At 50.8% G+C, this 12,870-nt stretch overlaps 7 protein-coding genes across 7 annotated transcripts in view; 6 read left to right on the forward strand and 1 right to left on the reverse strand.

Annotated features, from left to right (window-relative positions):
• The window catches only part of COCVIDRAFT_110441 (hypothetical protein), a gene marked incomplete at both ends in the record, with an annotated part of 3,385 nt that extends 3,088 nt beyond the window's left edge, over window positions 1-297 (forward strand). The window contains one exon of the mRNA XM_014696900.1: window positions 8-297. Within this exon, the coding sequence (XP_014552386.1) occupies window positions 8-297 (290 nt within the window). The remainder of the gene's footprint in view (window positions 1-7) is intronic.
• Window positions 298-1,342: 1,045 nt separating this feature from the next.
• Window positions 1,343-2,599, forward strand: COCVIDRAFT_110362 (hypothetical protein; the record flags this gene model as incomplete). The annotated part of the gene is made up of 1 exon (XM_014696901.1): window positions 1,343-2,599. The coding sequence occupies one exon, from the start codon at window positions 1,343-1,345 to the stop codon at window positions 2,597-2,599; it is 1,257 nt and encodes a 418-aa protein (XP_014552387.1).
• A 306-nt stretch (window positions 2,600-2,905) lies between these two features.
• On the forward strand, window positions 2,906-5,780 carry COCVIDRAFT_30200 (hypothetical protein; the record flags this gene model as incomplete). Its single annotated transcript, XM_014696902.1, has 5 exons — window positions 2,906-2,914; window positions 2,965-3,069; window positions 3,119-3,810; window positions 3,861-4,100; window positions 4,151-5,780. 5 exons carry the CDS (start codon window positions 2,906-2,908, stop codon window positions 5,778-5,780), a joined length of 2,676 nt encoding a protein of 891 aa, XP_014552388.1.
• A 1,035-nt stretch (window positions 5,781-6,815) lies between these two features.
• On the forward strand, window positions 6,816-8,097 carry COCVIDRAFT_110428 (hypothetical protein; the record flags this gene model as incomplete). Its single annotated transcript, XM_014696903.1, has 6 exons — window positions 6,816-6,882; window positions 6,940-6,987; window positions 7,047-7,096; window positions 7,158-7,353; window positions 7,441-7,879; window positions 7,932-8,097. 6 exons carry the CDS (start codon window positions 6,816-6,818, stop codon window positions 8,095-8,097), a joined length of 966 nt encoding a protein of 321 aa, XP_014552389.1.
• A 340-nt stretch (window positions 8,098-8,437) lies between these two features.
• COCVIDRAFT_30202 (hypothetical protein) lies at window positions 8,438-9,477 on the forward strand (the record flags this gene model as incomplete). Its single annotated transcript, XM_014696904.1, has 2 exons — window positions 8,438-8,456; window positions 8,510-9,477. The coding sequence occupies 2 exons, from the start codon at window positions 8,438-8,440 to the stop codon at window positions 9,475-9,477; spliced, it is 987 nt and encodes a 328-aa protein (XP_014552390.1).
• A 186-nt stretch (window positions 9,478-9,663) lies between these two features.
• COCVIDRAFT_110437 (hypothetical protein) lies at window positions 9,664-11,154 on the reverse strand (the record flags this gene model as incomplete). The annotated part of the gene is made up of 1 exon (XM_014696905.1): window positions 9,664-11,154. One exon carries the CDS (start codon window positions 11,152-11,154, stop codon window positions 9,664-9,666), a length of 1,491 nt encoding a protein of 496 aa, XP_014552391.1.
• Window positions 11,155-11,367: 213 nt separating this feature from the next.
• On the forward strand, window positions 11,368-12,790 carry COCVIDRAFT_110377 (hypothetical protein; the record flags this gene model as incomplete). Its single annotated transcript, XM_014696906.1, has 2 exons — window positions 11,368-11,737; window positions 11,790-12,790. The coding sequence occupies 2 exons, from the start codon at window positions 11,368-11,370 to the stop codon at window positions 12,788-12,790; spliced, it is 1,371 nt and encodes a 456-aa protein (XP_014552392.1).
• Window positions 12,791-12,870: the final 80 nt, after the last annotated feature.

The raw sequence follows: 12,870 nt of genomic DNA on the forward strand, positions 1-12,870 counted from the left end.
AACCAAGGTAAGCTGGGCGAGGCAGAGCAGATGTACTTGCGGGCGCTGCGAGGGTACGAGGAGGCACTCGGGCCCACCCACACGTCGACACTAAACACGGTCAACAACCTGGGCAACCTCTACAAGAACCAAGGCAAGCTGGGCGAGGCAGAGCAGATGTACAAGCGGGCGCTGCAAGGATACGAGGCACTCGGCAGTGTTCGCGTCCAGCAGTACCTGCCAGCATTCAATACCTTACAGAATATGGGCGATCTTTATGCAAAGCAAGCCGAGATCGCCAAAGCTCGAGCGGTGTAATCAAGGGCTCTTGCTGGCTTCACTAGTGTGCTTGGTCAGTCGAGTAAGAGGTGCATAAGCTTAGCCGCGAAGATGGACGCTTTGCCCTCTCTTAGGAAAGAGAAAAGAATAGCCGAAACTGTAATAGTAAGAGAGGGTTCTACACTGTAGCACGACCGAATAAAGAAGAGCTCTAGAGTGTTTATACGGAGACTTGTCAAAAAGGTGCTTTAATAGCGCACTTCTGTTTATCATATGCTATACATAGATGCTACAAGGCGAAGAAATAATTAGTGAAGGTAGAGACTATTAGATCTAGTGTTTATCTTCTATTTTCTATAATAACTATTCGTGCTACTATAGAAGACTAATAAAGTACGCTGTAAGATGCTTACTAATAGTTGTAATAAACAAGTGCAACGGTTTTTGTAGGTAGGGAGTAAGGGTTATGCCGACAAGAGCTAGAGCGAGTAAGGAAAAGCCTGTGCTAAGCGAGACAGGGGTGAGCGTGGGATGACAACAAAGCCGCGTGCGCAAAGCGGAAGCTGCAAATGCATGAGAGTGTACCTAACCTCGAAGAGAACTATGATAAGAAATCCGTATAAGCGCAATGCGCCGGACAAATAATCGATATCACATCCATTGTAATTAATAATGCCAGCAACATGGGTATTGGGACGTGATAAAGGTTGCTTACTCTAGCAATCATCACGTGATGCTGTAGCTGACAGTCACAGCCAATGAAGGCTTCTGGTGGCCCGAGGGTGTTGCTTACGAACATGCGGAAGAGCCGGATGTCGGTGTGTTCGGCTGCCGGTGACATTACAAACCTCATTTTCCACTTCACTGCATCCGACGCGACCACAACATCTTCGTCCATTTTTCGGCCCCCGGATTGAAGACTGTAATAAAGGTGTAGAAGTGCATCAGAGTTTCGGTCCGTTGTCAAGTAGAAATGTATATGTATAGCTATGGTTTCATCTTGTTACATCTCATGCGACATCCTGCATTTTAGCATTTCCTTCCCAAGATACCCACCAGTTTGTTAATTCTTCAACATTCAATCATGACTGAACAACGCAACATCATCGTGCTCGGCGCTTCAGGCGCCGGTCTTCAAGCAGCCCACTACATCCTCAAGCACATACTACCTGCTCTCAAAGCTAAGAATGATGCCAAGTACCACGTCTATATTATCGCGCCATCATCGACTTGGTACTATAGAAATGCTTCGCCTCGCGTCGCAGCATCAACTGACCGCATGTCGACCGAGAAAGTCTTGTTCAATCTACACGATGCTTTCAAGCAGTACTCCAACGAAGACTTTAGCTTTGTCGAAGCTACCGCAACTGGTCTTGACACATCAGCACAGAAGGTCTCATATCGCAGCAAAAATGGAAAAGAGGAGCAGACTTTGCCGTATCACGCTTTGATTGTTGCTACAGGCAGCAACACCTACTTTACCGCCTTTTCCATGAGTGGAGATGCTCAAGATACTCTCGACTCGATCGCTTCGACCAATGAGAAGGTGGCATCAGCGAAGAAGATTGTCATTGCTGGAGGCGGAGCGACAGCCGTGGAATTTGCTGGTGAAGTCGCTGAGCATCGCAATGGTAAGCCGAGATGGTTTAGCAAAGTCGTTCCAAAAGTCGAGGTTACCTTGGTCACGTCTGATGTGAGGCTCCTCCCTACTCTACGCCCTGCAATTTCCGAAACAGCAGAGCGCAAGCTCAATGATCTCGGTGTAAAGGTCATCTACAACAAGCGTGTGACCGAGTCCACATCCAAAGAAGATGGTCGGACTGTAGTGGCGCTCCAGAACGGGGACAAGCTAGATGCAGATCTCTATGTGCCTGCCTATGGTATCCAGCCAAACTCTTCATGGCTTCCAAAAGAGCTCCTGGATGATAAGGGCTACCTCATCACCAGCTCCACTCTTCGCGTTGATGCAGCGGGTCCCCGTGTGTATGCCCTTGGCGATATCGGTTCCTACTCACACAACACCTACTTCGATATCTTGAATGGTCTACCTGTTCTTGCCACCAACCTCAAGCGCGACTTGCTATCTTTTGACCCCGCACGCCCTGATGAGAAGCCCAAAGGAAAGGACCGGGAACTTAAGCCCGACACGAGGGAGACCATGGTAGTCCCGATTGGAAGCGGCGGTGGTGTTGGCGCCATTATGGGATGGAGGCTGCCAAATTTTGTAGTCTGGTTGCTCAAGGGTAGAGATTACATGGTGGGTATGAGTGGGTTTTCTACAGCAAATGGAGATGGTGTCAAGAAGGAGGTCAAGTGGACTGCTGAAGAGGCTGCCATCTGAATGTTGCAGAAGATATGGAGGCGTTGATGAGCGTTCTGGGGTTCTAGTTCCATATCCCTTTTGCGTGTTTGTAATTAGTAATGCCTTAGAACTCAATGCATTGATATTTTTCCGAGACAGTGGCATGCTTGGTGAAGGTGCTGGGTGATTGACGAGGTTGGGAGTGGCTGCCCCGCGGAGAATAATGCAGGACGATTGGTTTCGAGCTCGCACCACCACATCACGGCGCGCTCCGCGTCTACACGACTCCCGCCTATCCTTGCACCCCACGTACGCGGCCCCAATGCGGGGTGAGTAACAGATCAAATGGACTTCGTGCGTATGGTCGACAACAAAAGGGTGAAGTGGAAGCTGACTGGACACAGTGGGTGAGGCTACTTGGCGGCTCGTCCCAGAAGAAGAAGCAGATCGCGCCAAACAACCCGCAGCAGCGGCTGGCACGCTTCCGGCAGCGATACAACCAAGTTCTGGTATGCGAGTGCGTCGATCCCATGATGCCCAAGACCTGACAGACAGCAGCAAGCATGGCAAAAGGCAACCAACCTCTCAAGCGACCGCGAAGCGCTGGGCAACATCCGCCGTGGCTTCCAGGCCCTCACCGCGATCCTCAGCGATGAGTCCCGATCACCCGCACCCCACATGTGCCTGCAGTTCGCAGCCGCCCAGCAGATATACACGGCCGTCTCCAAGATAGCGGCCACCGCGCACGACGAAGGCACCGTTAGGGACGCCGTCGCATTCTACAATGCCCTCATCGATAGCGAGGAAGAGGACTTTCTCGAGAATGATGTCTTCGCCGCCTCCCTCATGAACTTCATCGACCGGACAATCGGATCTGGCAGTATAGGCATTGGCGAAGACATTGAGGCTGACATTGTCGAGTTGCTGTTCGGCATTGCGGCCAAAATCAGGTTACAACCAGAGATCCTGCATGTCTGGTTCACCACCACATCTGCAGACAGCCAAAGGCGGCTGCTCAACCAGAAAGCCGATTTCGCGGGTGTCACACAAAAAGAAGATTTTCCGCTGTGCTATCAGCTCATTGACCACGTCCACCATGAAGGCCGTATCGGAGATTTTGCGCGCACTGGCCTACTGTACATATTCGAGTCTGCGTCCAGGTCTATAGATCTGGAGCAGTGGATAGTGAACAGTGATCTCCCTACACTCATGGCAACTGGACTGGGAGCACTGTACAGCCAGATGAGCAGGTAGGATACACGTTCACTCTATACTTCTACAACAAGCTAACGTGGCGTAGGAAACTGTCCATCCTACATCCCCCACAAGATCTGCCTCTTATACTGTCTCTTTCCGATTATCCCGAGATGAAATCGAATCCACAAGCAGAAAATTTCTTCAGTGTCGACTTTCAGGGTCATCTCCTTACGTTCCTGTCTTACCTTGCATTTTGGCAAGATGTATTGGAGCACTGCAGATCCGCCGATGTTAGAGTCACACTGATTGACCACTTCCAAGCCTTGTTTCTTCAGCAGCTCTTGTTCGTATTCACTATGCCCCCCTTGCACGCATTCTGCTAATCTCAAATAGGTACCCTTCGCTGCTAGAATCATCCGATGCTGATGGTGGTTCCTCTGTTGCAGTGCTTACATACCTCCGCCATATACTGGACGGCCTGGACCATCCCGAGCTTGTGCACATGATGCTTCAGTATTTGCTAGCACTACTGGACTATACGACTTCTACAGCGCCACGTTCACCCGCCGCTGTCAAACGACGCCAGTCGCTCATGCTGCTCAGTGCAACAGACAAAGATGACGACAAACTCAACCCATCGCTGTTCAACCTTGTCGATCTTGTGCTAGGTAGCACTGCTTCCCGAAATCCACAGACTGTCACCGCAGCGTTGAAGCTGACAACAGTGATTCTGAGCAAAAACCACAGCTATGCACTTGGGTCTCTTGTAAAGGTCATGGCCATTCACCACAAAGAGCATCATAGGACAGTCGGGTCGCTGAACAAGGAGCTTGAGATGTACCTCAACGTTGCTGTGGACCTTGCCGGTCTTGAAGGCGTCGACGAGGCCTATGACAGCTATTTGAAGGATGTGTTGAGCTTACTGGAATCTCATCCTTGTTCGCTGAAGACGATTGGCATACCATCCATGTCTGGGAAGAATCAAGGTTACTTTGACTCAGCTGAAGCCTCGGCTAGGGATGTTGACCCGCATCACCTGCTCCCAGAAGACCCACTCTTCCAAACCCTGATTGACCTGTTGCTAACATTCCTCACAAACGATGTCGAGACTAATCTGGCACTTACCGAGGCAATTATTACGCTCGGAACATGTTCTCAGCTACGTCTTGAAGGCTGGCTGTCTGTTGACCCTGCCGACTACCACTTCGAGAACAATAGCTCCGAAATAGAGTCATTCTCGAATGAAAATTTGCGGGCCATGTACATGGCTGAAAGGCTTCCAAATTGGAACCCAGCAGCCACACCCCAGTTGCTGGCGTGCTTGCAGCAGCTTCAGGCTCAAGTCAATGCTCTCCGGAGCGACATCAAGGACTGGGATGAGCAGGTTGCTAGCCGTAAAGACACTTTCCGCATCCACCAAGACATAGAAGAGGAGTCTAAAATGTCTACACCTCAGTCAAAAGCAGTTAGAGCTCCTTCCGAAACACCAGCAGGGTCTTGGACGCCACAGATACCAAAACATGTTCTGGACCCACCAAAGACGCCTTCACGAGCTCAGTCTCCTCGAGGAAGAAAAGAAGCACTTGCAGCGTCAAGAAATACACCTGGAGGATCTCCTGTCCCCTCAAGATATGGCGGGCAAACTCTCGTTGGCTCGCCTGCTCGAGCGGCGTCCCCTCTATCAGTGCAGAATGTCAGCATTCTACAGCCGTCGCTCATGTCTGATGTCGACGCCAGTATAGCACAAATCAGGATGAACCAATTTGGCAAGAGACGTATTCGCTTCCGGCGCGCAGCTGGATCAAGAGAAGTTGAAGTCATGCTATCCAAATTCCAGCCGCCACCAAAAGAGCCTTCCGAAGACGCAACAGATAGCGCTGAAGAGAGGGAGGAGGATGACATTCGAGAGGCGAGTCTAATGCATATCATTACGAACGTGGTGATTCTGCAAAACTTCGTGCTGGAGCTCGTGGCATTGATGCAAGTCAGGGCTAGCTTGTTTAATGAGGTCAAGTTTCTTTGAGGGTGTAGTGCTTGTTGTGGGGGTGTTTTCGGTTTAGTAGCACGAATATACCCATTTTCATGTCTGTGTCTTGGCCTTTCCATCCACATGGCGGTCCACGATCATGCCCACACGAATGCAAGAACGGCAGGGACCCGCACGTGCTGTGTTGTTCCGAGGTATCCTCGCGCACGTGCATCACCAACCCGCCTTACGGAAAACACAGGGCTGCATCGGAAATGTTGCCGGGTGCCCCTCAAACGTCATTCTCCCACACTTTCACATGTCGATCATTCCGCCCCTCATCCACCATCAAACTGCCATATGTGCGAGCTCGTGAAAGCGCACCAACCATGAACCAACCAAGAACCAGAAGAGGCCTTTTTTCTTCGCTCATGTTCTGCCAATGCTGCCACTCCACAAAAGCGACAATGGGCAATTAATTATTACAGGGGCTTTGGAGACATGAAGCTCGGTTACTGCATAGTTCCATGTGCCGATCCCCGGCCGAACGACATCAGCATATCGTAACTTCCGCTCGTCCACCAAGGCAAAATCCGGGGTATGCCAAGTGTTCCCGTTAGTTGCCAGGCTAGGTCATACCAAACACAGACGCGTGCCAGTCTAAACTCAGACATTCGGCCTGGGCTCACGCAAGGGCCGAGGCTGGTGGGAGCGAATGGAAGCTGTCTGACCTCTGCTACCCGCGGGTAGCTTCTGATCAGCCCTGGTAAGAGAATATTACTGACGGAATGTCCTTGCTCTTTCTTTCTTGACTCACAGTTCTTCTCCTGTTTTTTTTGGTTCCTCATCTTCTGCTTGGTGCTTCTTGATACCCGTCTAGTAGCTGTTGGCTTCTTATACTTTTTCCTCATTTGACTTGAGTATAAGGTTTCAGGCCGAGGCTCATCAGATACACTGCGGTTTTTTTCGAATTGGAACTGAGTGCAACTTGGTTCGCTTTGCTATTATCAAAAGGCTTGGATAGTTGTTGGATTTAGCTTTGCGCAACTGGCACTTTCCTTTCACAGGGACTGGACCTCAAGACCATACAAAATGTCTGCGAAGTCGGTACAAGGGCCTAATGGCAAGAAGCCTGCGTCAGCGGCCACCAATCTGATCGGTAAGCTACGTGGTCAGTGTATGCCCTCCAATGGCAAAGGCTGAACGTTTTGTGTAGCTGGTGGTGGTGCTGGTATGATGGAGGCGCTCGTGTGCCATCCTCTGGGTAAGTTTTACAGTCGCCACGAAGTGAATTGACTCGCAATAAATTTAACATCATCTTAGATACGATCAAAGTTCGAATGCAGTTGTCAAGACGAGCTCGCGCGCCAGGAGTACGTTCCACTTCATATCTGCACAATATGCGACGGAGCAATTGCTGATGTAGCACTATAGGCGAAGAAGCGCGGCTTTATTACTACTGGTGCCGAGATTGTGAAGAGAGAAACAGCATTGGGTCTATACAAGGGTTTGGGCGCGGTGCTCACTGGAATCGTCCCGAAGATGGCAATACGATTCACAAGTTACGAATGGTACAAGCAAATGCTAGCGGACAAAGAAGGCAATGTCGCGTCAAAATCTACATTCATGGGTGAGTTTCGTACATTTCTAGCCTCGATTGCCCTGTCACGGCTTCGCTCGAAAGGTGTCAGCCACGACCAATACTAACTATACACAGCTGGTCTCGCCGCCGGAATCACAGAAGCCGTTCTTGTCGTCACTCCTATGGAAGTGGTAAAGATTCGTCTACAAGCGCAGCACCACTCCATGGCAGACCCACTCGATGTGCCGAAGTACCGAAACGCCGCTCATGCGATGTATACTGTTGTCAAGGAAGAAGGCGCTGGAGCACTATGGCGTGGTGTCTCGCTCACTGCTCTACGCCAGGGAACCAATCAAGCGGCAAACTTCACAGCATACTCTGAGCTGAGGGCGCAATTGCAGAATTACCATAGCAGTACCGACATTCCCAGTTACCAGACAAGTATGATTGGACTGATAAGCGGTGCTGTGGGACCTTTCACAAACGCACCTATTGATACCATCAAGACGAGGCTGCAGAAAACGCCTGCTGAGCCAGGTCAAAGTGCCCTACAACGAATTACAAACATTGCCGGGTAAGATATGGAACCATTGTATACTATGCACACAAACTAACCATGCTGGTAGTGATATGTGGAAGCAAGAAGGAGTCCGAAGTTTCTACAAGGGTATCACACCACGCGTTATGCGAGTGGCTCCTGGTCAGGCTGTTACGTTTACCGTATACGAATATCTGAAGGGTGTTTTGGAGCGTGGACGAGAGATGCTACCGGGTGGCCAATACGAAGAGTAGGCTACGACTAGGTGGGGTAAGTGTCGGAGGTAGTTTATGAGTTCTGATACTATTCTGAATAGCGAATGTAAAACAATTGATTGCATTTGGAAATGAGTTTCTTTTTACCTGCACGATTCATGCTTGTATCGGGCCATCTCTAGGAACAGGAAGGTATGGCAAAAGCAGGGGCTGCCAAGTGCATCCGCCCTTCACCCCACTTGCCCCACGTACCCATGCATCACAATGCTACGTCAGCGTAAACAAGCAGAGTTGTCAATTCAACAACCTGTACCCCACCACGCTCATCTGAACACCAACTTCGTCTACAGAGTGTGTTCACGATAAAGTCTCATACAAGATGCAGTCCGGCATCTCCGGTATTATTACCTGAATTCCCAATTCTGAGAAACCCCCTAACAATGTGCAACAGCTTCCCAAGAGCTCAAATCTGCCCTAGGCAGCCTCATAACATCGACCAGCCAACGCGGTATCCTAGCAACGATCCAGAAGGAAACCATTGTCCCCAGCGGCACAATATCCTCGAGTGCCTCGACCTTTGTCGACGATCTCTCGAATCTTCAACCCCATGTCAAAGACAATGCGGCGTTGTACATTCTCCTCCGCCGTGCCGACAGCCTGAGTAGCTCAGATAAGAGCCTGGTGGCAGTGACATATGTTCCCAATGCGGCGCCCGTACGCCAAAAGATGCTCTTCGCATCCACAAGGTTGACCCTTGTGCGCGAACTAGGCGGTGAACACTTTGCAGAGAGTATCTTCACAACCGAGGCGTCGGAGTTGACAACCGAAGGTTGGGAGAAGCATGTAGCTCACACAGAGTCTGAGAACCCATTGACGGCCGAAGAGCAGTCGCTGCAGGACATCAAGGCCGCTGAGGCGCTGGAGAGCAGGGGCACACGGGGCCAGAGTCTTGCTCAAGGCGGCAAGTTGGCAATCCGTGCTGACAACGACGTTGCAGAGGCGTTGAAGAGGTTGGGCCAGGGAGGCGGAGACAACGTCGTCCAGCTGAGAATGGATGGTGCGTCTGAGACATTGAAGCTGGTATCTTCATCGTCGGCTACGCCATCATCCATCTCTGGGGCTATCGACACGAAAGAGCCACGATATGTGTTTTACCGCCACACCGACCCAGATGCATCCATTGTCTTCATCTCGACGTGCCCAAGCAGCGCGAAGATTAGGGAGCGCATGATATATGCTGCGAGCCGCGGTAACGTGGTGTCGCTTGCACAAAACGATGGTGGCCTCAAAGTGCTGAAGAAGCTCGAGGTCACAAATCCAGATGAGATTACCGAACAGATTATCATGGACGAGTTCAAGGAGGAGAAGAAGGAGGAGAGTAAAGGATTTGCCAAGCCCAAGAGGCCAGGACGCCGATGAACGAAGGCTTACATGAATGCATTTTGGATTGCAATGAGCATCATAGATTGAAGACGTATGCTGGTAAATACGTTTGAAACAAGAAAAAATGGATATCCCAATTGACACATTCATTTCTCTCTTTTTTTTTGAGTATGTATGCCCTACACGCATACAAACATCATAATACCTGGACCAAGACACCCCCTACTCATCTCCATCCTTCAAGAACCCCCGATTCCCATGCGGTCTCCTCTCCATCCTACCCACCCTCACAACCCCACCCTTCTTACCTACCATCCTCTTCTCCACCTGCCTCCCCTTGAGCCAATGCTCCCTCACGTTCTTCGAATCCCGATTCACCTTTGGCGGCATAACTTTATTCTGCTGCGCCAACACAGCGACGTTGAGTTTTCCCTTCTTGACATCTTTGGTCGGCTTGTCGGTGCGCTCGAGGAACTTGATATGCTGGTTCAGCTTCTCTTTTCGCTTTTCCTCTTCGGTTTTGCCGCGGCGCTCGGGTGGGGGTGTGGGCGGGCGCTGGTCGTCGATTGTGGCGAGGAGGGAGTCAGGGAGGAGGCCATTTGAGGTGTCGATTTGCGTGGGGTGTTCGGAGTCTGATTCTTGGTCGGCGGAGGGAGCGTCTGTAGCTGCTGCTTTTGCTTCTTTGGCGGCCTGTTTGGCGAGTTTCTTTGCCTTCTTTTCATCGCGCTCGCGCTTGGCGGCTTGTTGGGCGGCGAGGAATTCTTCGCGGGCTTTGCGTTTGGCGTTTTCTTTGGCTTGTTGGGCTTTTTGAGCGCGGTCGGCTTCAGCGCGGGCGGCGAGGGCTTTGGAACTTGCGGCTGCGGTGGTGACAACTTCGGGGGCTTCGTCGTCTGAGTCGCTGGCGTCGTTATCGTCGTCGGCTTGGGATACTTCGACTACAGGCTCAGCGGCTTCGTAGCGCTTGTTGCCTTGCTTGTTCATGACTGGCGAGGCTGGTGTCGGTGCAGGCTCCTCGCTGCCGAAACGCGTGTGTGCCTTCTCAGCCTGTGCTGAGGGAGGTGCAGTGTCTTGCGAGGGTATAGGTGCCATTTCGCTCTCGTAGGTAGAAGATGGTACCTCGTCGATTGCTTCGACAAGCTCCTTTTTTGGTGTCTTTTTAGGACGGCCTCTTCCCTTCTTCACTGCCGCCGATGGTGTCTGATCGTCCAGGATCTTAGCTTTGGGCGTAGGCGAGCCCTCTGGCCGCTTGCGTGTAGCTGGCGTGGCATAAACGGACCCGGGGGCCTGTATTGGTGTGTAAAATGCAGGGTTTTGCACAGTCGATGGCACTTCATCTTCCTTTTCCACGGTGTTGGATGATTGATCTGAAGCATCGGCGCCAACGACTACTTGCGGGCTTGATTTTCGGCGAGCTGGCAAACCGCTCTGCTTGGGTGTCTCGGGCGCTTCTGGTTCTTGCGCATTGGCAGCAATCGTGTCTGAGGTATCGTTTGAAGATTCTTGTGAAGGCTCATCTGCAGATTCTTCCTGCCCTTTTGGCTCCGCTGCACTTCCTTTCTTTGCTGTGGCCTTGGGTGCCTTTCTTTGCCTCTTTGTCTGTGTTGGTGTCTCCAGCGACTCCAGTTCTCTCTTTCCAACCTGCTTTCTTGTCGAACTGCGAGGCGTAGGCGTCGGTGCGCCTGGCGTCTCTGTTCCTCCTCGTGTTGTGACCATTGCGACAGCGATACTGTAGACCTGGCTGTGTCCTGACGAAAGCGCAGCTTGGATTTAGGGTGTCTGGGTTGGGGCGCAACTTTCTTCGCGACACCAAAAAAGATTCTGGCGCGCCAAGATTTCGCGGCCATTGCGGACCTCCGAGAATGAACAACCGTCACCATGTCCGACTTCCACCCCACGCCTGTCACGAAAGTCATTGATGAGCCAACCATGTCCCTCTCTCGGATTGGAGGGGGTTCAACAAGAACTGTTGAAAAAATTGGGAACTGTCTCATTTGCCAATTTCGCCAATTCACCAAAACAGCTCAGTACAAGGGCGCTCCAAGACTAATACCATCTCCACATCGACAAAAAGCTAGCACTCCGATTCAGATCCGGAGATATGCTACCAAGTCAAGATTCGATGCCCCAAAAGCCCGGGCTGATGTCGACGAGCGCAGCCGGTTAGGCTTCTATACGCTCGCTAAACAACAGGGCACTCTCAAGATGGAACCTCGCATAGCGCAGAGTCTGTACCAGGACTTTGTTACACATAAGAATAAAATGGATCATGGTACCAACATTCTGAGACTAGTAAAGAGTGCGTGTCGAATCTGCCATCCAGTATGAATTTGGTATGCTAATCTCAACAGAGTACAATGTTGCACTTGACGATGTTTCCTCCCTTGGGATCATAACTTTCAAAATACCTGACATCAGCGACCCTGTTAAGAAAGCTCAAATTCCCCCAAGTCAACACAAAACCATCTCTGGACTGCTTCTCCAAGGGTGTGCACAGGCTGGTGATCCTCTAGCAATTGTACATATCCTGACTGCTGTCTATCTAAGCAGCGCAGGTGATGAATCTGTGCAAGAGCTAGCACGCCTTTTCCCACGTCATGAAGTCCCAAGATACCGCCAGACATTAGAGAGCTTTGATCAACAAACACTAGAAAAGACCACGGCTCTATGGCCAGAAGTGTTGACTCTGAAGGGGCTTTTTCTTGAGCAGGAGGGCCAAAGACTCAAAGCAAAGGAAGTTTATCTGCAGGCCACCAATCCTTCTAGTCTCAAATATGAACCTGGAGCAAGACATCCCATGCAGCTGCCACTAATCGCACCCTGGAATGCACTTGGGTTATTACTGAAATCCGAAAAAGATCCAAAAGTGCAAGCTGAAGCAAAGACCCCATTTGAGCTGGGTGCTCTAAAAGGCGATGATCCGCTCTCATATTATGAACTTGCGGCTTTCGAGCCTAGAGCAAGTGAGAAATGGCTGCGATACACTAGTAAAGCTGCAGCATCGGGGCATCAACAAGCCATGATTAACCTCATCGACTTTTACCAGGAGGTTGCAAAGACTGAATCGTCAATTCTCAAAGATGGTGGGATACGAAAAGCGCTCAATTGGCTGCTAGGGTGGAAGCCTGGCAGCGCTGCAGCATTAGCGCGGGAATGGCTTGAGGCTGCATCTAATGCCGGCCATAAGCCTTCTATGCTGCAGCTTGCAGATTATCACGACTCAAACGGTGATCACGAACAAGCAAAGGAATACCTGCGACAAATACTCGAAGTCCCGAGTGCAGCCAATCAAAAGGAAGAGTGGCCACAACTCGTTCAACTTGCAAGGAAACGGCTTGCTGGGATCAGATAGAAGCAGGCTGGCTTGAAGGCCAGTTGATTTCTAGTCACTGCACTTTGTCTAATAAAGAAGACAATTCTTAGTAATATCAT

The sequence above is a fragment of the Bipolaris victoriae genome (assembly GCF_000527765.1).
Source record: "Bipolaris victoriae FI3 unplaced genomic scaffold scaffold_110, whole genome shotgun sequence".
Lineage (NCBI taxonomy): Eukaryota > Fungi > Ascomycota > Dothideomycetes > Pleosporales > Pleosporaceae > Bipolaris > Bipolaris victoriae.